A 25,288-nucleotide genomic window follows, 5' to 3' on the forward strand; every position below is an offset into this window, starting at 1 on the left:
CCACCTCCATGAAAATCTCCCCCCTGTTCTTGATTCAGTTGACAACCACAGTTCCGAAAGGACGACAAAGATGTCCTTGGCATCTGTATTTCCGAGCTCTTCCGTTTCGTTTCAGGAATTCTCTCCAAAGATGAAGGTTGGCAAGGGACTTTCCTCACTGAACAGATGCATCATGCATGCGCTAATGGCCCAGCACCTGGTTGTCCCTGCCCATCAATATTTCCAGTGTGACAAGTCACATCACACCAAGTGTGAGTGGTTGAGGAAATGGATGCGTCTCCTTTCAAAACCCCATGAGAGCAGGAGTTCCTTAGAGCACTCAGACTCTGATATCAAACACACCACACATGACATGCCCTCTTTCTTAGTATCAGCGTTTGGGCAGAGATGATGTTTTGTCATGATGATGGTGAAGATGATGCAAAAAAAATCAAAGCACCGTATCTCCTTATGTAAATGCAAACACCTTCATCCCAGGCCAAGAACATGTTGGAGTTTTTGCCTGCAGCCTTTTCTTTACCATGTACTTAGTTTAGACCTTACTGGTGGTTGGACAACACATTATTGGAATTGGTAAGACGTCTTGAGCTTTCTTCTTCTTCTTTTTTTTTTTCCTCTCTAAAGAAAGCTCATACTTTATTAAGAATATCGCAAACATAATCACATATTCCCAAAACTTGGAATTTGCTATCCCCATATAAAAAGGAGAAATTCTATTAAAGGGGGCCACCTGTTTAAAAATTTAATAGTAATTCCACGTTTATGATTTTCTGGATACGCTCCTTACTTTTGTTGACAGCTATAAGTAAGAATCTACTTTTTATGTAGCTTTGAACACTACTTAAAATATCATTTAAGACTAAGAAAATGAAAGTAATGTGTGCATATATATGTAAGTGTGTGTGTTGTTTTTTCTTTGGCTGTAAAAGGTGAAAATTTCGTTTAAGTTAGAAGAACAACGTTGAAAAAGGCTTAATTTGACTTAAGACCTTGTTGGATAATTGCTTGTAAAAGTAAGCTCTTTATAGCATGTTTAGAAACGTGGTCATCTTCGAGATTGCATGGAAAAGGTCAAGCTGCAACCTAAAACAAGAGCTTGTCCCCATCGACTCCCCGACAAACAGCGAAGGCAAGGTCAATCTATATCTTAATCATTTTGAAGATCGTAAATAAACCCACAGTCAGCTGAGGAACACTTTGTACAAGCACCACCATAGACCAATTATCAACATATAATAATAACAATAATAATAAACTATAGAGAAAATCAATATAAGAAACACCTTGAACAAGCCAACACCATAAAATATATATATTTCTTACACAAAGAAACAAGAGGAACGCGCGCTACACGCAGATATCTTGACCTGATATTTGTTTAAAAAATAAAAACCTTATCTTCTTGTAACGCACGGACAATGTGAGCCATTGGATAAGAACCATGGTTGGTCCCTCCGCTCAATCATTGTTATCTATGGGGAACCCAAAACCAGAAGGACCAGGCAAGGTTTAACCATGGTAGAGTTTACTCTCGAGACGGGTATATGTCTGCCCTTCTTCTCGCCGCTAACCGTTTGCCGTATTCCACGAGCACAGGTTGCATTTTTCATCAACGCCGTTCCCTATTTGGGTTTCGTCAGATACGTCTTTTAACTTGTCTCCTTCATTTTTTTATAATGTGAGTATATATATAGAGAGACAGAGGGTTCATTGAGGTGTTTGATATAGTAAGCAATCCCCTCCCCGCATGGATGTCTGACGGGAAATAGTTTATTTCTCTTATCCTTCTTCTTCTTCTACTTCTTTTATCCTTTTCCCTTCTTCTCCTTCTTAAGCGGAGATCGTAGCCAGATTCGGGTCCTCCGGGATTCAGTTTCGGTGGTTGAAGGAGGACGATTTCTACTATCTGGGCGCCTGAATAAAAACCAAGAAGTTTCCTACTCTGAGCTGCAAGAGAGAGAAAGAAGGCGCCATCCCCAGTTTTTCCTTGTTTTGTTTCACCGACTCTGTTTTTTGTCATTTCTCTTGGTTTTCGACTTCCTCCGGGAGGTTAATTGGCGTTTGAAGTCGGCCTTTTGTTTGTTCTTGAAGACAGATAAAGTGTGTATAGTTGATGATTGTAGGGTTTTGATTTTGTCGATATTTTTTTTGGTCCAGTGGGTAGGTTTAGTCTAGGGAATTTTTAATTGCGACTTCTTCTTCTTTTTCCCCTAGAAGAAGTAAAAGGGCTTGTTTCATATTATCATGAATCGGAGATAAACGCAGACGGAGAAGGGGTCAAAAGGAGAAGGATTTCGAGTGAGGTTTCTTCGAATTTTGGTTTCTTTAACAACAAATGAAAGGGAAATTTTGACTGGAGTGGATGCCTGTAGTTCTTACCCCTCGTCTCTTTTTTCCTTTTGTGGATATAATTCTTGAATGATTTGGTGTCGTCCTATGAGGATTGTGGGAAGTGGGTTTTGCAGCATGGGTAGGGGGAGGTGCAGTAATAGTTAGAATTTAATTAATATTTTAGTTGGAGGCGCACACCCATTTCTTTAATGACGGTGTAGCAGTGCACTTCTTGGTTGAGTACTCATGTCTAACTCTGAGTTCCATCAAATGGCAAAGGGGAAATGGGAGCCGTCTAAACCAAAGATGGCAGCAAATTGCTCTGCAGATCTGGCTTTTGTGTGAGTTTTTTTTATCTCCTCAGCTCGAATTCTGGTTATTTTTGTTACTTCCTTCGATCAGATTTACTGCTTGTAGGCTAGCGTACTTCTTTGGCGATTTCTGTTGTGTGTTGGTGTGATTAATTGGCTTTCTGAATTCGATTCAGGCCTGACAATGAGTTCGTTGAGCTGCTGTGGGAAAATGGGCAGATTGTAATGCAGGGGCAAAATAATAGAAACAAAAAAGTCTCCGTCTCTGCTGGTTTTGCTTCCAATCCCACCAGCAATGGAGACGATGCAGTTCTTCCTATCCCAGCCAAAGGCGCAAAGTTTGGAACAGCAGAGGCTGTCGCTCAGGATTTCTCCTCCAGTGCCACTGCGACGGTTGGTCTAGTTCAAGATGATGAATTGGTACCATGGTTGAATTACCCATTTGATTACTCTCTGGAGAAGGAATACTCTTCAGATTTTTTCTCCGAGTTATCGGGAATGAACCGGAACTCTATGCCTGCTCCTAGCAATGCCTCTTGCTTAGAGAAAGCTGCTAACTTGGGCAATTCTCAGATGGTATCTGCGCAAAATGGTGAAAATCTGGAGCAGGGGAACTCATATAAGGAGTCTGTGTTGGAGTCGGATCTTAATACCTCTGGCCGTGCTCCCGCTAGAGTTAGAGGTGGTCAATGCTTTCAATCTTCACAGTTTCAAGGTTCAGCTCTTGGAGTTAAGGGAAAGCTTGTAGATTTTGGTGGTAGTGATGTTTCCCATGCAGCTCCTTGTGAGAATTCTACACCCTCACCGGCTTCGGTGGTCACAGCGCAGACCATGAAGACTGCTTCCTTGCCGGTGAAGCTGTCTAGGCCTACTAACAATGCTAGTGTGATGAACTTTTCTCATTTCTCCAGGCCCGCGGTTCTTGTTAAAAGCAATCTTCAGTCTGTAGGGACCGGTGCAGGTCCTTCGATGGCCGATCCTTTTAGAAGCACCAACAAAGCATCCACTACTGAAACCAATCCTATCGAATCTTCAGTAGTTGATTCAACTAGTGGTTCGAGACAGATTGGTGGATGTAAGAAAGTGCTCAATTTTCAAGGTCGACCACCTGGTTTGCTCTCCAAGACAGAAATCAAGTTACCTGCCGAGCTCCCTTTTCAGGAACTAGCACGTCACAACCATGAAGATGCTCTATGTCGAGAGGATGGCTCAATCTGTAGGAACAGGTCTCCGGATCAAACTGTTTCACAGAGCCCCAGTTTTGCAGCTAGCACAGAATTAGGAAGATCAGATAGTGGGAAGGCATTCGAGCCAGTAGTTGCATCTTCTTCCGTTTGTTCAGGGAGCAGTGCAGGGAGATCTACGAAAGACAGCAAACGCGGGTCTAAGAGAAAATCCACTGAACTTGAAGAGTCTGGATATCGCAGCGAGGTAAGCACAGTCCTTTTCTCATTAAGGTTTGCTCTTCTATTGCTGTTGTTTCTTCAAACAGCACAATATTATTTCAGGATGTCGAGGAAGAGTCTATAGATGTGAGAAAAGCAACCACCTCAAAGAGCACGAGCGCCAAGCGAAGCCGTGCAGCAGAAGTGCACAACTTATCAGAAAGGGTTAGTTGCATTTGTATCTCTGGGATCTTTGAGTCCAAATCTACCTCCTCTGAGTTTGGTTGGTTCTTGACTTTTGCAAATTGTTAATATAGAGACGACGAGATAGGATCAATGAGAAGATGCGTGCATTGCAAGAGCTTATCCCAAATTGTAATAAGGTCAGTCCTGTTAGCCCCGGAACTGTGCCAAGTTCATTGTTCTATTTTTTTTCCTTGTCCTGTCGCTGATTTGTTTCTATTATCAGGCAGACAAGGCCTCGATGCTGGATGAGGCCATTGAATACCTTAAGACCCTTCAATTGCAAGTCCAAGTAAGAGACTTTACCAAGCTATGGAATTGCACTTTCGTGATGTCAGATTATCTGTAACAGATTCTCCTTCTGCTTCAGATTATGTCGATGGGCAGTGGAATGTGCATGCCTCCGATGATGGTGCCTGCTGGGATGCGGCATATGCATGCGCGTCATATGGCTCATTTCCCTCCAGTTGGTGTAGGGATGGGAATGGGAATGGGGATGGGTATGGGCATGGGCTTTGGCATGGGAATGCTTGACATGGGTTGTTCATCTGCTTGCCCCATGATTCCAATGCCTCAAATGCATGGTCCGCAGCTTCCTTGCTCCTCTCTTTCTGGTTCTGCTAGTTTGGCTGGCATGCCTGGGTCAAATGTTCCAATGTTTGGAATTCCAGGCCAAGGGCTTCCCATGACAATGCCTCGTGGTCCGCTTTCGCCATATTCGGGGTTTTCACTAAAAATGGCCTCCGCACCTGAAACTTCGGCTACTGTTACCGCAGTGCCTGGTTCTGGATCAGCTCTTCCATCAACTCAGAAAGACCAACTTCAGAACGCAAGTTCAGCGTCAGTACATGGTAGCAGCCCCCAGCAAACCCAGAGAACACAGGTTCTTTTCTGTTCTACATAACTGGAAAGTCAGCAGTTCTAATTTTTTTCTACTAGGAAAGATATTTCTCAAGCAGGTCTTATAGACTTCCATTTTTATGTCAGATTTATTATACATGAACGCCGATGTGCTAGACTTTCTTGGTATTGCAGGGTGCGAAAGGATGCTTTTCCCAGTCTGCCGCGATTTCCACAACTCATCAAGCTGGATCTAGTAGCGGCAATACAGCCCCCCATACTACTAAAACAGATTGAGTTCCAACTAATGCCGCTTGTAAGTTATAGTTGATTTTGATGTACAATCATGCTATTCCTCTTAACACTACTTTCTGAGAGACTCATTCTTGATTATGTTTCTAAAGGCATGTTTGTACATCTGTAGGTTGCGACTGATATACGACTTTGTGAGAGCTGAGGAACGGAAACAGTGATCATGGTGGGCCGGTTGTTGTCTGCATATTCTATTCATTTTATTCATGCTTGGCTAGGAAGCTTTCTGATAGTAAGTGAAGGAGGGTCATTCAAGAAATGATTTGGCATAGGAGCTAGGCAATAACAAGTGTCATTGAGCATGTAGAAGTACTAACAAAACAAAGTTTTGCACCTTGGAGAGGTGTGGCACTACGTGCTGTTGTACATTTTGTTGCGGGATCCATAAAAGATGGCTATTTTAGATTGTCAAAGTTTTTGATGTACCAGCTGCTGTATGTAAATAGAAAATGGTGTAGGCTGCACATATCCAGCTTCTTGAAATGATGGTCTCTCACTTGGTTTTGTGTCAAATTTCTGAAGACATGGGTGTTACATTTATTTAGAAAAGCCAAAGCTTTTATGGTTTTTTTTTTTAATAAAGTTTAGAACCAAGGACGAGGCAGAGCTATTAAAAATACATATTCAGAAGAAACCCTGTGTTTTTCAGAAAAAAATGGTGCTTGAACGCGTATATTTGCAGATAAGACTGCAGCGACATGACCACTGGGACAAACCAAATAATTGGTGATGCTCTGGAGCTTGGAGGTGGTGCCTGTTTTGTCATTTTTGTTTGAAATGCTCCATGGTCCCACTTCATGCCAGTGTTGGCCAATTGCTTGCCACAAGTTTCTGACTGCCTTCTATGATGGCATCAACCAGCGGGATGCGTTTATAGTGAAGTTGCCATAAGTGGGGATGTGCACGCCCAGTTCATTCAACCGGAGCTAGTTCAGTCTCAATCTCGATAGGCATGGAAACTGCGAAGTGCGGTACGTGGGCTTCTCATGGCGACAAGAATCATTAACAGTTTTGGAAGTATTGCCCAAAAAACAGAAGTGGTATTATAAGTTACTGCTTTAAACGGTTGAAAAAGCATGACGCCATGCTTGTTTATCAGCGTTCATGTTTGCTTTGGTTTTTCTTCATGAAGAAAATGACTTCTTTAATATACTTGTCCCTTTTGCACCATTCTAATTATTCAACTATTGCGATTCTCCTGTCTACATTTTGTGACTTGAGCTTCTTCACAAATATTTTGCTGCCATTTTGTTGCCGTTTTCAAGTGATTGTGATCATTGAATTTCTTTGTCTCGCTCACGTAGAGCCATGTCATGAGTACGAGCTTGCTCATCCAATACCACCACCGTGCCATTGGATGGTACAGGTTTCTGAACTTCTGTTTTTTCTAGTCTCCCTTTTCAATGCCTACTCTGATGGATGTACAAGCATCCCAGGTCTTTCTTTAATTTCCCACAACGAATGAATCTCCACCGGCTTTTCATGCCGGAGATAATCTCAAAGAAGTACTGCGAACGTGGTAGATGCTTTAACTCCTGCGTGCTAAAGTAGTTTGGCCACTGAGAATGTTAAATGCTCATGTCCAGTGAACGGCCCCACAGTTTGGGACCAAATGAGAGCTGGATTTGCAGGAACATTCTGCCATTTCCTTGTCAAGAGCATGTTGTGTTTTGGTCTAATGTGAAAGGAGAGGAAGAGAATCTTTTGAAATGCGCTTCTGTCCACACACTGGGAGCCTCAACGCAAAGCCATGCTCTGAAAATGATAGCAGATGGTGTTCATGCACCGTACCTGTTAAAATCTCGGTGAGGTAAGTGGATGATGGTGATCTGATGGAGAAGGATGTGATTGGTGCTGGTCCTCATCCAAAATCCTTTCCCTCGTTTCTTCTTGCACCTCTTGGATACTTTTGTCCTCTCGTGATCTTCTGAGGTCGCTGCCCTCTTCACAAGTTTCACTGTGAGCAGTAATGTCTGTCTTCGCCTTTGTCCGTTTCCTTTTGCCCACATGGGTTCATCTTGTAGAACGCCTACACCTGTCCATGTTAGAATTTGTTGCCTTGTTCGACACATTCTAATTGATAGATCGGTGTCGGCTTGCGGAAATCAGGAGCTTCGAAAAATTATAATGGCCGTGGAATGCCTCAGGAGGGACGTTCACGTATCCAAATAAATTGGTGGGTGAAAGCATATCTGCTCTACAGACGCAATCAGTGGCAATGGTTGCGCACGAGAGAGAGACGGGGCAAAAGCACCACAGAACCACAGAGCTTGTATTTCTTTCAGCAGTAGGTTCGATATCTTTTTAGTTTCTAGCCGCCACATGGAGAGTGTGGTTTATACTTGTCCGCAGTGTTCAACGGTTCTGAACAAGTCATTGTTAAAGGTCGTGAATTTCTTACATGGAAGTACACACACCCACGCACTTGCACATGCACGCACACACACAGAGGCAGTCAGGCAGAGATCCAAGCAAGTCAATATTAAAAACACATATTTTTGGCGTTCGTCCAAATACATATCTGTGTTTTCCATTTTTTTTTCAGTAGTTAAAAAGCATCACCACAGGCATCCCCGAATCTTCGTGTTCAACATGGAGGAAAGCGATCACTTCCACGAAACAAGAGTCTTTCATGGGCAGATACTGTGGAGTTTATAATTTGATTATACACGACTATCCATATGACATAGATTTGACAGAAAATGAAGCGTACCATCAACTGGCTATTTCAGTAAGGTGTAGAGCTTAAATTCGGGATACGTATTTCTCTGTTGATATAGTTTTAGTGAAGATTTTCATATACAACTCCAGCTAATTTCTTGTCAAAATTTGAGAAAGCTTTATCGGCTTCAAAAATGTTTAAACTTTAAAATGATTCGCTCATATCCAGCTGAAGAAGTTGGATAAACAAAACGGATTTGACGTCCTTTTCTTCTCTCTTTTTCTTCAAGCGAGCGACACGCATCTCTCACCTTATTCTTTATCTCTTTAGAGTATAGGCTCTACTTTCGGTGTCTTATAGTGTCAGTACGTTGCCCTTCAACCGATAACTTTTTTTTTGCAACATCAGATTGACATCCTTAACACTTAAAATGGAAACTGACCATCTACCATAAACCATACACGTTATTATGAGGCACATTGCCATTTCAAGACATTAGATGCTTTCACGGTCGTTTTGTAATGGAATTGTAGTATGTAAGATTTATTATTATTATCTTACAATTTTAACTTTTAACAGTACAACGTCAAATCTTTAGTCGTATCTACTTTGAGCTTTAAAAAAAAAAAATTGTCATTTCATAGAAGTGTCTAACCTATTTTCCTTTTTTTTTTTTCTTATTATTAAGGACACCTTAGCCAGACATCTCACTATGCTGTTAATTGTATCAACAAACTCTTGGTCATTATTGTAAGAAATGTGCGAGTTAAAACATTATTTCTTTTGAAGTTATTCTCATTATCTTTGAAAATATTTAAATTATTGATTTGTTTTTAACTAGAGGCATCATAGCAGCACATTTTACTGTATTTAATAACTAACAGCTGATGTGCGTAGTTACACTATAATAGAGAGGGTTGACCCTTATGAAAATCAAACCATAGACAGGCGTTCTATCTATTAATCTTCGCTACGCCTAACTTTTTGGGGCTCACCAATGTGTTCTAGTTGTTCAACTTGGACGCGACAAATTTATTCGCTTCAAAAAGTGACAAAAAACATCTCCGAAAATGTGCAACAAGCCGGGAATAATGTAAGGCAACCACTTCTACCAAAAAGGGGAATGAACGAAAAAGGCTTAATTGAAAACCCCGAGAATAATGTTATGAGTTATAACTTATAATACCCCAATCAATTGACATATAAATCAACACACTTGAATCGATGAAAGTTTATTTCTTAGATGTATTTGCTAGAAATCATTTTGCTTACGATGTATGAATAGAGCACCTTTATACACTTTTGGGTGAACTACAGGTTCATTTCAAGACGAGGTTCGAAGGCCCCCATTCCTCTTGTTTTTGATGTTCTGAGTTGCATTGGTGTCAACGATAGCAACAGTATACCATTTAATTTGAATATTGTGTCATACCATCTTAAGACACAGAACATAATGCCTATAAAAATCAAATGAGAGACATGCCTTTATACAAGTTCTTAACTCGACCAGTTAGGCTATGTCTTTTAAGGTGACCTTTATATACTTATTCAAGACTACAATAAAATAAAAAATACACAAAACAAGACATATAAAGACATATAAAAAAGGTTAAAACACGAACATTAAACGCGGTTAATTGCATAACACAAAATTACAAATTGCTACGTTAAAATAACGTTATAATAGTTTTTGTTTTCAGTTATTGAACTATTTAATTAGATCAAACGGCTCACATTGAGTCGAATACCGACGTTTCTTTACTCTCGATCTCTTATGAGCTCTTAACGAACTTAACGGAACCGATCCAATCCGCTTACTACATGCCCCGCGGCAAAGCCCGCCAAATCCTCCTTCTCTATGTGTCTGCGATCCAGCAGGTGTGGTGGACTGAGGGAAACTTGATCAGTGGTGGTGCCCTGTATCTCTCCAATCGAGTATTTTCTTGAGGCCTTCACTCTGGTCTTCGTCAACGAGGTGGAGGGGGAAGGGCCTAAAATTTTGTGGAAGAAACCCTAGGAGGGATCCAGAGAAATGTTGAAGCAGCAGCAGGCAATGAGTCGTTTCAATCCTATAATCACGACGCTTTCTTGTGGTTCTATTCGTCGCTGATCTTTATTTCCTTTTGATTCTCCTGGTCGATATGTTTCTCCTAGCTTGGGTTCGATGTTTTATTTTCTCTTCCTGATTGAAAATTTGGAGATCCTCTTCTTTCCTGGGTTCTTGGTCTTCTGGGCCGTCTCCCTTCAGGATGCCAATAGATTAACTCTGTTCTGCACTTAGTTCTGGAGCTCTGCCTCTACTGTGATTGAATTTTATATGATAGTGCATGCAATTTGATTTTCCCTTTTGGTGGAATGTAAAACCTTAGTTCATTGGAGTTGGATTGGTGTTCCTATAAATGTTGTTGTTAGGTTTCATGTGAGGCACTGAATGTGTATAATCCGTCTTTAACTCTTGTTTAGCTCAAATAGAAAGTAATCTGTTGCTTCTAACGAAGGTGGAAAGCGGTTTCGGCAGCTTCCTGCTTCCGTATTGCATCTTTATGCATTGCCGCTCACTGCCTATATCTTTTGTTTAACTACTACTTTGTTTCGAGATGCACATTGTAACTTGGTTTATCTTCCCACACGACTCCAACCTATCTGCATGTAATGTACATGTTTTCCTTCTTTACGTCTCTTCCAAGTTCCTTCCCATATGTTCAGTTCTTTCAGATTTTAACTATTTTACATTTCTCCTCTACCACTGTTTCTATAATCTACTTCATCTCTTTCTTGCCATTCTTCCTCCTCTCCCCCTAGAAGGTTTCTTGACATACTTATGCAAATTTTTGTGTCACTCTGCTTCCTTGGATTGTTCTTTTCTTGTAAATGAAGCTCATTCAACAGTTGTGTAATGGAACAGGTTGCATTTTTATTCTGTTGTTGTGCTCAACAACAAATTGCCTATAATTTATGCTTTTCATACACTGGGTGTAGAATTGAAGTGAAAGCTATTTTTCTGAATCGCTACAATTTTGTCTTGTTGGAAATCTGCTAATAATTAACATAATTCTCAACAATGATTCGTACTTTTCCACTAGATATATTGGCAAGTCTATATTGAACCTTTGGATGAAGCGATCATATTTCTTGTGGAATCAAAGTGGAAGCTTCACTTGCGTATCTTGGTCTAACCATCTAACCATAAGTTTGAATGACGTGCACTAACCAAAGGATGGTACAATGCTGAAATGCCTTTAAGTTTGGTCCATTTGTATCGCTTAGCAGCCTTATGCTTTACAGGATACAACTTGTTGAGAGAAAGGTACCCTGTAGCAAGACCATCAGATATTTGCTTATCAGTTCATATACCTTGCAATCACCCCGGTTTGATGTTCATTACTAATTTACTCACTTTGCATAACCCCAAATCTATCTGACATCTGTCATGCCAATCAACAGGAAATAAAAAAGAACACATATGCTTTTATTTCTAGTGGTCATTTTGCAAAGTGCTACAATCTCTTCCAATTGTTCGCTCATTGCGAACTTTATTTCTGTAACTTATTCACCCTCTTGTAGTTAAGAAAAACTGCAAAATTTTATCAAGAACTGCTTGATTGAGAATTTACCTGTTTATACAAATGAGTGAAATTATACTCCATGTCCTTGTGTGATGGTTCATGTTATTTTGCAAAATCCATTGGTTCATCTGAAGAAGGGGGTTTCTTTCATAGCAGCTAACCTGAAATGTTCAATTAGAGGTATTAGCAACAAGCAGAAATATGCTTATCAGTTGCCGAAAAGTAGGAATAGATTTGGCAGTCGTCAATAAGTTAAAAATCCACATGGTCTATAGGGTGTAATCTGAAGAGGTTGCTGACAGCTGACTAGATGCAAGGGATAGTATCTGCCGCAGACCAATGCAATGCGGGCCAATGCAAGGGTTGGAGAATAACCATTTTATTCTATTAAATAATTTTAAATATTTCATTAATTTTAAATAGAAACCTGATACAGGCCGATGCATATCAATGATACATATTGTTTTACATGATTTCTGACATGAAAAAGAAACTGCATCTAGAACATTGAAAAATACCCTACTGGATAATTTTCTTTGTATATTAGAAAAGTTTTTTGCTCAAACATTCCATATAGCTGCAAGCTTTATCTGATTCATTGATGATATTCTTTGAAGCTGATAAAGCCATGTGATATGCCCATCAATTTCAGCTTCTTAGGTCGTCCTACCTACTTTTGTACAGAAGCATCAGACTGACCCATGCTCCTCACGACCTCTTCTTCCTACTCTTTTCTTGTAAGTCTGCCTCCCATAATCCTCACACGTTCCATATACCATGTCTCTCTCCAAATCTTTCACTAATATTTTGCTTCCCTTTTCGTTGGGTGTTGCCCTCACTGTTGCATGTGCTTCGAGCCTGCAACTTCTTACTACTTTTCTTCTTGCACCCAGGCTCTAGACTCCAGGTTTGTATGGGGCCTTCCTTGCTTCGACTACATTTCCATAACTGATTTGTGAATGCAACTCTCTTGATCCTAACTATCTTTTCTTTCTTTATGTTATATTATCTCTCTTTCATACATAGACATGAGAAAAAGCAACTGCATGCACATTTTGTGCACTTTTCATTTAGTTCGATTGCTAAGGACTTCATTTTGTAATACAGTCTGCAGTGACTAGTTTAAATGGTCTTCTGAATCACGATACTCCTAACATGTCTACTATCTGCTGATACCAAAATGGGCCACATAGTAATGTGATGGTGAACATTGATATTTTTTTGGCTGTGATGGGGAATGACCATCATGTAATATGTTCCCATTGTCAATGTGGTTTTATTAGAAGGAAGATGCTAACAAAGGCAACACAAAGTAGCTCGAGAATTTTCACTTCCATTCATTTAGTTTAAGCAACTATTGGCTGAGTCAAATAAGATGGGTATGCAAAGAGAATGGAGCATACATTATTTCTTCCATAAAGATGGACATTATTCAAGGATCGATGATGATTTACTGTACCTGTGAACTCAAGATATGCATTTCAAATTTTCAACTCAGAGAGAAACACTTCAATTCAGCTGTCTCTATGGGTGCTGATGATGAAAAGGTGTAGGGTTGCAATGTGGAAAAGCAGTGCAGAACAACTTCGAAGTTGGGCTCATTGAGATTCTTTGAAGTCATTTTGACAGCATTAGGAAAGAAGCAGGAGTTAAATGTAAACACAAAAAGTGTTAGGACTTTGTAATCAGTTGTATGGGGTCATAAGTGAGAGACTAGATCCGAAGGCAGCCTCGATACTAGACTGTGTTTTAGTCGACTGAAGCAAGTTTTTGATGGAATGAAATCAGGGTTAACAGAACCCTTTTGAGTCAGCGTGTGTATCCTTTCATTCTCTCTGAGCAGCTTTTGGTAGCGGACGCAACCACATTGGCATGATGAAGGCCAAGATTTTAGATGATGTGCCCAGGGGTGGTCCTCCATATAGGTATAACTGCTGTTGCTGCTTGAGACTGGGCCGTGGAAGTGAGCATCTGCACTCTGACTACCTAGTTTTCCTTTCTATCAACATCAATCAGCTTTCTTTTCTACCAGTTTCGGTCGATCACTGTGACCTTTCCGTAAGAGCATGGGCTTGACCACCCTCCATCAGAAAGGAAGGGAATTTTGTCCTTGTTTTTAAAACAAAGGATAAGAAGCTGTCCATGAACATTCCTTTTATTTGATCTAAATGAACTTTCTGACTGGGTATGTATGTGTGGTTACAAGGTCTTCATTGGTGACTAAAACTTTCTCTGACACATGGTTGGAGGCGGATGTAATCCTTGCACTGGATTTAGGCTATGCATGTCAGTCCATGCAAGCCTTGGGTGCTCAAGATTGACCTGTTTAGAACTTTTGATAGACGAGCTTGAAGCTTGGCTTGTTCATGTAAATAAGTGAGCTTGAGACAAGCTTTTAAGCAAAGCAACCTCGAGGTGAGCTCAAGTCGAGACAACTTGGTTGCTTATGTAACTAAGCACGTTAAATGACTGTGGACCTCTTAGGAGGGACATGACTCAAAATCATAACTTCTTTACAAGAGAAGGAACAAGGCTGTTGATGGAGGAGATGACTGTGCTAGAAATTTCTGAGCCAGCTGATGATGAATCCATTTGTGAAAGAAAGAGAGATTCAACAATAATAAGTAAATTATGTTACATATTCTCATAGTCTGTTGAATTCTTGTGAGCTTGTTGCAGAGTTATCATGCTTCGAAGAGGCTGCATGGGCTTGGTTCATGTGTGCATCTGAATCTGAGCAAATGCTTAAGTTTGATTCTTTCAGCAGGTTCGCAGAGATTGAGTGGAGCTGAAACAACTCGCTGGAACTAAATTCCCCTTAGTAAACCTCACAAGTCACATGTATGTAATGTGATATCCATGATGAAGAGTTTTCCCTAGCTCACACACAGAGAGAGAGAGAGAGAGATCATATATATATATAATGGCGTAGGAATATGTACTGCTGAAACCGAGTTTTACCGGTGGCTTCTCTTCCAATAGCAACACAGTGATGTTCAGTGGGTGGAGAAAACGTACTTGGCTAAGCAGTAGGTTCTGTCTCCTCTTCACTATGGAAGTGGGACAAGAATATCTTCAACAACTCCTACTGCAGTAACCTCCTCTGGAGACATAATTCTATGCTCTAAGAGTCCTTCGAGTTTGGCGATTAACTAGCATGCATCAGTACCTTACGTGACTATATGCCGGAAAATCTTAAGAAAAATTTAATTGGAATATGTAAATATCAGAGATGTAACTGAAGTCTGTCATAAAAACTCCACAACGAAGTTTATTCAACCGGCGGAAGGGTTTGACTAAGAGCACCGAACTGAAGAGGGTTAATTCGATAGCCATGGAACATCTCCTGGTTTGGCAAATATCTGCTTTCTGGAAAACACTTTTTTGTCGTATGACAAGACATACATAAGTTTGGCTATTTTCATTCAACCACCTGTCTCATGTAATTCAGGCGATTTATATATAACATAAAAATTAACCACGGCGTGCAAAGTTGGGTGTGCTTTTTTTGTGTAATTTCAATTTTGTTGATCTAGTTCTCTTCAAATTGGGAAAATGAAAAGACATCATTTTAGAAAAAGTACATTTACCTTGTCTTTAGTGGCAAACAGTTGTAATTATTAAAAAGTTCAAATATTTTGACTCCAAGTTAAATCGTCTGTTTTGAAATTACATACTTTTGTGGTGAAATAAGCATATTCTTATATATTCTTGGACTGTATCTTTCTGTGTTATTAGAGGCGAGAAGCGTGCACCTCACTCCGCTTCACCCACATGCTTATGGGTGAAGCCAACGTGACTTGTGCGCATTATCCATGTTTCTGAGGCGCACGCCTCAGGCACAAAGTTTTTTCTTCCTTAAATTTTGACAATAATGTCAACTTATCGTCTTATTCACGTGTTTCTGATTTTCGTTTTTGTTTTCAACCAAGATATCAAGGTCTTCACTCCCATTTTGAGGGCAAAAAGAAGTGGAAATGGAGTAAGCAAGAAAAACCTTTTTGTCGGATCATCAGTGGCCTGTAAAAGGCTCTGTTTCTTCATGTCATTAACCGTCGTCTACGGTGGCCATCCGTTCGCTTCTTTTTGGTGTTTCGTCGGAGGAAACACCAAATGAGAAATGAAGATGGTGAAACCATTTTCATTTTTCACCGGTGCCGCGCGTTTATTTTGTGATTTCCGGCATCTCGTCAGTTGCCAAAATAGGCCGTGGATGATGGATGGCAGCTGCAAAAGTCGCAACGGTGAAACACCCAAAAGAAAAAACCTCACAATGGTGTAACACCCAAAAGAAAAAACCTGGAGAAATGTTGAGAGAGAGAGAGATAGAAAGGAAAAAAGAAGAAGAAGAGATAACCGATAAAATGAAAATGAGTAACAACATTTGGGGATAAGTAGTTCTTAAATACAAGAATAAATCGCAAAACAAAACAAAAGAATGAAGTATATGAACAACATTACAATAAAACAGAGTAAGGGAGAAAAGAGGATGAGAGTGAATAGACACAACAACAGAGTAACACAACAACAAGTGAAAGATGGTGTTGTAGCTGAGTAGCAAAGTCAACATCACCTTGCACAAGAAGTGCCACAGAATCCGGCAATGTCCCTGAAGACACTGTTGTTGCATTCCTCTCAAATGCGCCACCAAGCGGATATAAGCTATAACCTCCAAACACAACCTCAAGAAAAGAGCAAGTGGAGGGAAAAATAACAAAGAAAAAGAAGCCGAAAGGAAGGCGGGTCTGAAAGGCTACAAACAATGGAAGATCATGCAGAGGTAAGAACACTATACAAGAAAAGACACAAGGTAAAAAGGTTAACTCGAAACTCAGCCGCGGCGAGACAAAGAAACATTAGTTAGCTAAACTAATACCAAGACGTTGTAACTGGTTAAATGTATTGATATGGTAATGAAAAAGAAGCCAGTCAAAAGCAATGGCACGAGCAGAGGGGCCAAGAAGCCAAATGGATCGAGTTGGGCACACAGCGAAAAAACTAAAAGAAGTCAAGTAGCAAGAAAATAAAATCACATGAAGGCAGAAGAGGCCAAGATGGGGGGTGGTTGAGCGATAGGGGGTCAGGAAGGTGGAGGAGAAGACGGAGAGTAGACCACACCAAAAGTGGGAAAGAGAGGTGTGAGGAAGAGAAATATCACTAAAGGATGACAAGTTATATTTAGAACAAATAAAAATGGTGAATGAGGTATGCTCAGTTGTCAAACCCCATCACCAAGAACACAAAGAGAACTTACACACTCGACTAAGATTAAGGTTAGTAACTCTAGCACCCCTAAAAGGACGAAAAGACAATTATGTTCCAGCGTGCAAGGCTATCCGAGGGCCGATCACCATCCCAGAGGAAGCTACAGATGATCTTATCAAACCTTCTTAGGATAGTCGCAAGAAGCCGAAAGACCGTGAGAGCATGGAGATGAACAAACGCAAGACAATGCTTAGTAAAAATAATACGACTTGAGAGGAAAAGTAGCTTTTTCTACCAACAATAGAGGTAATCCACAAGCTTCTGCCCTACTCTATCCTAAAAGGAGAACGCATGAAGTGACAACATAATCTAAAGACCCAAGTAGTTAATGGGTGAACAGAAATGTGATATTTAGAGGAATTAATAAAAAGACATTTGAGAAAAGTTCATCAAAACCATTGTGAGAAAACAAAAAAATACTCTTTTGGTGAAAAGTTATTCATTCTTGTTTTAATAAAATTACATATTCATCTATGAAGGCTTGGAACGTTTTAGAAACAAGGTTGAATACTGCAACAATTTAGTTTTCAGAAATTTGCGAAAGCGGTTTACAGCTTAGTTTTCTGCAAATACAAGTTTTATAGAAAACTACCACCTTTAATTATACATAAAACGATTTTGTTACAATGAGATACCATTAATTAATTTTTAGTACCAGACGTGTTCTTAAGCATAAGAAGCCTTTTTTTTCTTTTTTCTTCATGTGTTAACACTTTCTTCTTTTTTCTTTATGTGCCTTATGAACTAACAGTATTGTTTTTTTTTTTATTTTTAAAATTACTTTTGTGAATTTATTTACTTAGCATTTATTTGTCCTCAAACGTACTTTTCACTACTCATCATTTGGCTTCCCCTAGCTTTACAGGCCTAGCGCTTCGCAAACATTGGTATCTTTTACAATTTTTTTTTTTAAACTATTTTTTTAAACCAAGGATCATCAAGTCAATCCTTAGCAATACTTATTTTGACCACATGGTATACAGACAAGTTCTTTTCCTTGTTTTTTTTTTAAATTAACAAATCGAAATTATCTTGATTTCAATGTTCCTGGATCCCGTATTCTAACGTGAACTCTAATGTAAATACATTCTAAACATAAATATATCATAAAGGATAATAAGTACGATATGGAGTTCGTCATAAAATGTCATTCTTAATATATGCTAACTCGAAAATGTCGCTGGTAAGATTGTAATAGAAAAAATCTACCAAAGTCACGAGAATTGACGACGACGTTTTTCAGATGTAACTTTTTAGATTTTTAGTTTCTTCTTTAATAATTATGTTGCTAGAGTTAAGGAAGAAAGTCTCTATCACTTTGCCATTCTTCGACTGGGACGCTTCTTAACTCCAAGCCCAACGGTTTGGTGTGATGCCTTGGATGAACAGCATCACTGATTAATTATTAGTTGTTCTCTCACTTTCCGTGTCCCTTCCTCCGTTGAAATGTCTAAAACCCTCTTAAATATCCCTTGATGGCCATTACTCTACAGTCTCGAAGGTGACCCCCCTGACTGTTGCTTCATTCCAATCAAAGGGAATCTGCGTCCGCGCCCACCCAAGTTAGATGGGCATGAATTTAGGTATGAAGATATGACAGAATGTATACGTAAATATATATTATAAATAATAATCCCCAAATGTTTTCAAAATTAAAGAAAAATGAGAGGGCGTATAGAATCTAAGAGTGCTCTAAGTGAACTGCCTATACCCCCTTTAGGGTATGGATCTTGAACCTTCTCTAAATGGCACCCGCCGAGAAGCAAAAGATTCCAGAGTCAAGGCTGAAAATACATGTAGAAGGGAAAAAATCACAATTAAAGAAAAAATTAAGTTTGAAAATTTAAAATTTTAACTTTTAAACAACAATTGTACACAGCCATACATGTATCATGTCGCCGTACCAATGTAACGACACAAGTCCTTGGTTAGATCATACCTACCCGTGTAACTTAGCCGTCCACCTTCTTCCCACTGATCGTGGATCACCCATTGTATCAAGTCGTTGAACAATACTAGTTCCCACGAAACAAGGGAAAGATTTTTTTTGAACTTGTCAGACCAACCAATCATATGTTTATTTCGATCCCTTGTTTTAGTTGAAAGAGGCTATACTAATTGAACGAAATATACTGGGACTTTTCTCTACTCAATAACAGTAAAATAATGTGCAAGTGGTTTTTGACCTACAAGTAGGAAGAAAGTACAAAATATTCAGTTGGAACATATGATTTCTTTAGTTTTAGCTTAAGCTTGGAGATGGAGCAGATCGATGAAGGCCATATTCTTTTGATATTCTTTACACTGCAATGTTTCTGGTTCCTCGATTAATTGGTGGACAGGTTGTCCATTTCCCTGGTTTTGTAAATATAACTCTCGTCGTGTAATTCTCCATTTAAAAGAAGACACGGCTTGAAAACAGCACCTCTGGATCATGTATGGTAGACCTAGAAACCAGGTAAAAATTAGTGGCGTCCATTGGCTTCATACTGGTGGATTGCTGATCGTTTAACTGATCTTCATGCTAATGCTTGGCTGGCAGGATTAGGTCTCAACATTTTGATTCATTATATACACATGCTTCATAGGCATTGGCCATTTATAGCAGTGGACTCGAGGCATTGGCCATTTTTATGACTTTAGTGGTTTGATGTGGAAAATGTGAATATGTTTTACCTTCTCTCTAATTAGAATTAAATTCTCTTATTTTAGGTAAAATGAAAATAGAAGAAAAATTTTCAGAAAAAACATGTGGGCAACTTCATGACACACAAAGTATGATCTAGGGTATTTCTTTTCACAAAGACTGCAGATACTACAAGACCAACAACATAGTTAACCATGAGTCAGAGTGTTGCTTAGGGTGGTATGCACGAAGTTACTCCCCTTCCCACTTACCCGGGCTGCTTTGGAAGCTGGATGGTTTATAATATAACTTTCAACTTAAGTGTCACATACCATCATTTGTAGTTGAGAATAATGCCTACAGGAATATGATAATATGATGCATTGTCGCCTATCCTTTAGGCTGACCAGCTCTAAAACAAAGCTACACATGTGATAAGAACATCCAATGAGGTGACATGTCTAGAAGAGAACTAACAGATTTCAATCCATCCAACGCTGCTCTAAGAATGCCGTAAACCGATTGAACTCATAAACTCCATATGATTCTGGTTGGCTCTATGCACACTTCATCGTGGCTGGAGACATATTCATGCTCTTGTCGTTCGTCGACCAGTATATTTGTAAGGATTCTCATCACCATCAACACCAACACCAATTAGAGTGAGACTCTAAGCAAGTACCGTAAGAGCTAGAGTTCGAGATGAATCACAAGGAAGCGAATCTCCAACACAATTTTCATGAAGAAACTCCGAACTTGAGAGTTTCCATCGTCAGAGACGGAAATGGTTCCATTTTTTGCGCCCATTTGGTCCTGAATCTGAAGACCTGATCCTAAGTTATTTCTTGATACTATGTTGGCTTGAAGCTTGTTTTAGTGCTTTGCTATTTTGCTTTCTGCCAAAGACAAACCTGCTCAACTGAAGCATTCGAATGAAGACGTACGCGAGAAGGCAGATATTCTAAATTTCAGAAGCAGGTATATTTTACAAGTTCCGCACAGCTATTAGCCATTTATTTTACTGAACTTTCATTGTACCCTCCTTTATTCTTCATTTCATTACAAGCATAACATATGTTATCCTATGTCACCATGGTATGTGGGGGAGACCTGCATACGCGTACCAATACGCTGGTACGCCAAAACGGCTACGTTGGTATGGTTTCTTATGTTTGAATATTATTCTAGGTCAAAACCAGATCCAAACCATACCATAATAATACGTTAAACTGCTTCACCCTCGGCGCTCGCCGTTTCTTTCTTCTCCCTCTCGATCTTCTTTGGTCTTCCGGCGGAAGCTTGGGCAGCTGGGACGGACGTCTGGTGGAAGCTTGGGCAGCAACTGGCGACAGACGGCAAGTCGGAGATGGCAGGCAGAGTAATATGTTTTTTATTTTTTTCATTTGGCTGTTTTTAGGGTTGCTGCAATTTTGTTCCCTTTCCTATTTGTCGCTGGCGGCTTGCTTTCCCGTTTCTTTCTTCTACCATCGGAGATTCGGTGTCCAGGTAGGGCTTGGACGGCTGGCGGCAGTGGCCTTCAGCTTCTCCTCCAATTTTTTTCCGTTTCCTATCTCTATCTTTCTCTCGATTGAGTGTTGTTTTGTTTTGTCTGTCGACTTGTTCAATGTGGTTAGCGGTTCCTCTTTTTTTTTTTGGTTGATTTTGATTAGTAGCACGAGAGGATGAATTTTGTCGAGTTTTAGTTTGTTTTTTCAGTTCTCTCGTGTTTGACTACGATTCGTCTGAAAGGGTTTCCTTGAAAATGGCTAGGATTTTGGGGCTACGACATGGGGTTTTGGGTGAATTTACGGAGATTGTTTTAAAGGTGCATTTTAATGTCTTTGGTTGATATAGATTAATTTGTTGGTAGTGGTTAGGATTTTTTTCAGGGGTGGGCCAAACGGTCCACCGTACCATCATACTAAGATTGGTGAAAATGTCGTATCCATACACATTTTTTCATACCCGTATCTATGTGACATAGGTGTTATCCGTTCTATCTCCTACGTAAATGTAGATTTTACTATAGTCATAATTTCCTTTGGGGAATAACTGAAACGAACAGTCAATCAATCATGGAAAAGAAGCACAAAACAAATGGCTGTGTTATCCAGTGGTTCATGCCCTAAATCCACAAGCCAACAGGAAATTCATGCACCAGGATATGGGGTTCAATCCTTAGACATTCAATTTGAAAAAGAGACTTTTAATTTGATGTTTGGTGGTATCCTTATAATACGTGGTGATCAAATCTTACCTGTGGTTTTCACTTTATCAAGTAGGGCCCTTAATGAGTAGTTCTGGTACTACTAGGTGCGCTCCTTATTTTAGGAAAAAAAAAAAGCAATTCACTATATTTGATATGTAAACAACTTACCTATCAGAAAAATAAAGACAGGGAAAAGATGAAGAGCTTATCTCCTCAATGATAGAACTGTTTCAGTTGTCCCTAGAATTGTTGTTAGCCTTTGGGAATGGCGCACTTGGATTTCGAATGTGCTTGTTGAATTTCTTTGATAGAGCATTTGACAAGAACTATATTCCAGTAACTCCATGTTCTTGTTTTATGGTTGCGTTCAATGCTTGTTTACAGAATTTAAGAATATTAATATTCAAACTATATTCATCCGAACAAGAACATAATGTTTTTTGAACGTATGTATTTTCAAGAGTTCAAGATTTTTTTTTCTATAAAATGCTGTTTGATTATGTCTAGTATTTGATTGTTGAATTTCTGGACCATTTTCCAAAAGTATAATGTTTCTCTTATCAAATGTCTTAATGGTAAAAGAGGTTATACATGTGGTTGAACTGCGCTCGATATGCTTAATATGAGAAGGGAATGAATGTGTTAATTAAGCCAAAGTGGTTAAAAATATGCCAATGATGTTTGTGTTTTAGTGCGTGTGTGTGTGTGTGTGTCTATATATATATATATAGACACACACACACACACAAAGTACTTTCAACCCATATAAAATAAATATCAATTAGATCAAAAAGTGACTTAATTTTGCAATTTGAGGAAAAAGTGTTTTTAAACTTGGTTATACTTTCCAAAAAAACCGCTAGTTCTTCACATATGAGAGTAGTCTCGTTCAACTTTTTAGTTGGGAATAATTGGCTCATGGATAAGAAGGGCGGACTCTGATTACATGGGAAAGAGAAGTTAGGCATATGTAGTCCGAAATTTGCAAGGTTCAAAGTCTCTCTTTGGGGGATAGAACGGCCAAGGGTGCGAGGAAACGCGCCAAATATGTCAGTATAGTCATGAAAACACGCGCAAGTTTTTGCGGTGTTTATCAGCAATACACTTCCATCCGTTTCATATATACCTTTTTTGTATTGGTAACGAGTTAAAATAACTAACAGTACTCTTGACATGGGCTTTTGTCCTACGTTCCTCATTTTTTTTTTTTTCTGTATTTCGTGAGGCCGTTTTGCTATTTCTTAACTTTTGCTTCATGTCCCCTCATGTTATTCCAAAGCTAGTTGAAAACAGGAAGGCAAAAGAAAAAAATGAATATCTCTATCTTTCTGTCCCTCTCATGAAACTTTTTTAACAGCAAAGAACCAACAAGGAGAAATCTCATTTCTTTTCTTCTAATCATGAAAAACTATACGCTCATCTTTAACAATACCAAGCTCTTGGATATGTTTCCTGCTATTGCTAAAACCTCAAGTACACCTAATTGTTTCTCACAAAATCATGAAAAACCGAAAAATGATATCTTTTTTCTTCACATGCACATCAATGTCTAAGTGGGAGGTGTTGACTGAATGAAGAGAATGCGTAACTCCTTCGTAATATATTTTGTCCTTGTAGATCAAAGGCTACCGACAATCTTGGCGGCTATCGTTGCATTATTTGAATTTTGGTGGCCATTGCGAACCATGAAATAAATTGTGACACCTGCCTTTGGTGTACCTAGCCACTTTGCCTTTATTAAGTATCCCTTTCTTGGAGGAAGAACGTGCCTTCAACACGGCCTTATCCAAGGCTCAAATGAGACTCTCAATTAATACGCGTCAATCACAGACGTTACAGAAAATCCGGCGAAAGGGCCGTCACTTTGGACTTGGTCTATTAGATGAAGACACGTTTTGCGGAGTTAAAGGCAAGAGGCCACTAGCAATATGCGAGTAGGTCTCGAATTAAATTCATTGATAAGCACTTGGAATTGATATATAACGCCGACCGCTTAGAAGATAAGCTTATTAAATGGCCTGTCTTTTCCTTTTTTGTTTGGGGAAGGAAAATAATCATACATACATATAATAGAACTGTTACATTGGATAAGTTCGGGATGATTATGGGAATTCTGTTACTGCCATTGTCATTGTAGCTTAACAATAATGTATGTATGTGTCTTCATCCTCCGGGAATTCTTCATTTATAGGGTTCAGTGCTTGGTTCCATTTTTTCTTTTTTAAAAATATAGGCTTCATGTTCTTAACTTTTATAGCAGGAGCTTCGGTTTTGCTGATAATTGTCATGCCTTGTATCTAGTAGTTAAAATCATCCAGTGAGTTGAAGGAGATGAGAAGTACGCAGTTACTATAAAATATGGACAGTTTCAATGGAGAAATTAGAACTTGACAGCAATGGACCATAATAATTTTTTTTTTTCAAGAAAAAGATGCTTTCAACTGAGTAATTAGACCTTGATATGACAATGGATCACGACAACTATTTCAAGAAGAGAGAGAGAGAGAGAGAGAGAGAGAGATTAATTGTTGAAAGCCTAAAGTGTTCTGATTTTCTTCAGTTGTGACCAGAATCTAGTTTTTTCCGTCCAGGTTAACTTGTAAGAATAATATAAAAAAGCATACCTTTTCGTGCTTCCTAACACGAATATTTTGAGTCCCTTATTTACTAATTGCCAACAAAAGCAAAGCCTCTATCAAAAGAATAAAAAATGTAAATTAAACATATTTAACCTAATTTGGCACTCCCTTTTACCACTACTCAAGCGGAACCTGGCTGATGCCACCTGTTTCTTATCTTGAAGATTTTAAGTTCCGATCTGCTGTGTTGAAAGGAAGACGGTTTAATTTCTTTAGTAATTTCCCCATGAAAAAGGAATTGCTTTCTTCCTTTTGGTTTGAGAGACCACCTACATATGTTTCACATGAAATTTCTAGAAACTGTGTTCCAGAACCACCTTTGGAAGTACGTGGCTTTTTCATCCCGATCGCATTAACCACAGTACTTCCTTCCTTCTGAAAGAAACTATCTTTGTAGTCAAGGGCATCGATCAGGTTTGCTTGGCCACAAGTCGGGATGTGTGTGTAGGTTGTGTTTAAGTCACATCAAGGGGAGAGGATCATCCAAATGCAAGTTCCTCGAAAAATCTTGGGAAGTTTATCTCAGAGTATTGCCTTAGAGGTGGATGCAATCCAACTATGTGACAAATAGACCCAAGTCGAATTCTTTAATTAATTTCCAGAACCAGTTGTCTAGCTGTGTGGACCAAAATAGGCCGATCGATCAGTGCGTCGGCTATATAGCAATAGATCATTGTCAGAAACGTTTCTGTTTACACTGTAACTAGGTCGCAATCCAGCTGTGAGAAGTGGTTAGTTCTCTAGGTTAATTGTACCTCAAACCATCAAAACGTGGAGATGATGTTAACGGATGATGGTCTGATTGGTATCAAATACATGTAGTGAAACTCTATAAAAAAATGTATACAAATCACCTGTTTAGTGTTTGTTATGGGGATTCGTTCCTGAGAGCACGAATA

The 25,288-nt window shown here is 39.3% G+C and overlaps 1 protein-coding gene across 2 annotated transcripts; it reads left to right on the top strand.

The window, feature by feature from the left end:
- Positions 1–1,534: 1,534 nt before the first annotated feature.
- Positions 1,535–5,905, top strand: LOC116262366 (transcription factor PHYTOCHROME INTERACTING FACTOR-LIKE 15-like). Of its 2 annotated transcripts, none has more exons than XM_031641666.2 (8): positions 1,535–2,672; positions 2,819–4,073; positions 4,151–4,252; positions 4,345–4,410; positions 4,497–4,562; positions 4,623–5,153; positions 5,306–5,426; positions 5,535–5,905. In XM_031641666.2, the coding sequence occupies exons 1-7, from the start codon at positions 2,578–2,580 to the stop codon at positions 5,405–5,407; spliced, it is 2,217 nt and encodes a 738-aa protein (XP_031497526.1). In that variant the 5' UTR covers positions 1,535–2,577; the 3' UTR covers positions 5,408–5,426; positions 5,535–5,905. The 2 variants fall into 2 exon arrangements, with proteins under 2 accessions (XP_031497526.1, XP_031497527.1); XM_031641667.2 differs by having other exon boundaries at positions 1,537–2,672; positions 4,641–5,153.
- The last annotated feature ends 19,383 nt before the right edge of the window (positions 5,906–25,288 follow it).

The sequence above is a fragment of the Nymphaea colorata genome, chromosome 10, assembly GCF_008831285.2.
Source record: "Nymphaea colorata isolate Beijing-Zhang1983 chromosome 10, ASM883128v2, whole genome shotgun sequence".
Taxonomy (NCBI): domain Eukaryota; kingdom Viridiplantae; phylum Streptophyta; class Magnoliopsida; order Nymphaeales; family Nymphaeaceae; genus Nymphaea; species Nymphaea colorata.

What these genes read in the sequence shown, in the direction of transcription:
- LOC116262366 (XM_031641666.2), top strand. Translation starts at nt 2,578, where the DNA reads ATGTCTAACTCTGAGTTCCATCAAATGGCAAAGGGGAAATGGGAGCCG. An exon ending in TCTGCAGATCTGGCTTTTGT is followed by an intron (nt 2,673 to 2,818) that starts GTGAGTTTTTTT and finishes AATTCGATTCAG; the next exon opens with GCCTGACAATGAGTTCGTTG. An exon ending in AGTCTGGATATCGCAGCGAG is followed by an intron (nt 4,074 to 4,150) that starts GTAAGCACAGTC and finishes ATATTATTTCAG; the next exon opens with GATGTCGAGGAAGAGTCTAT.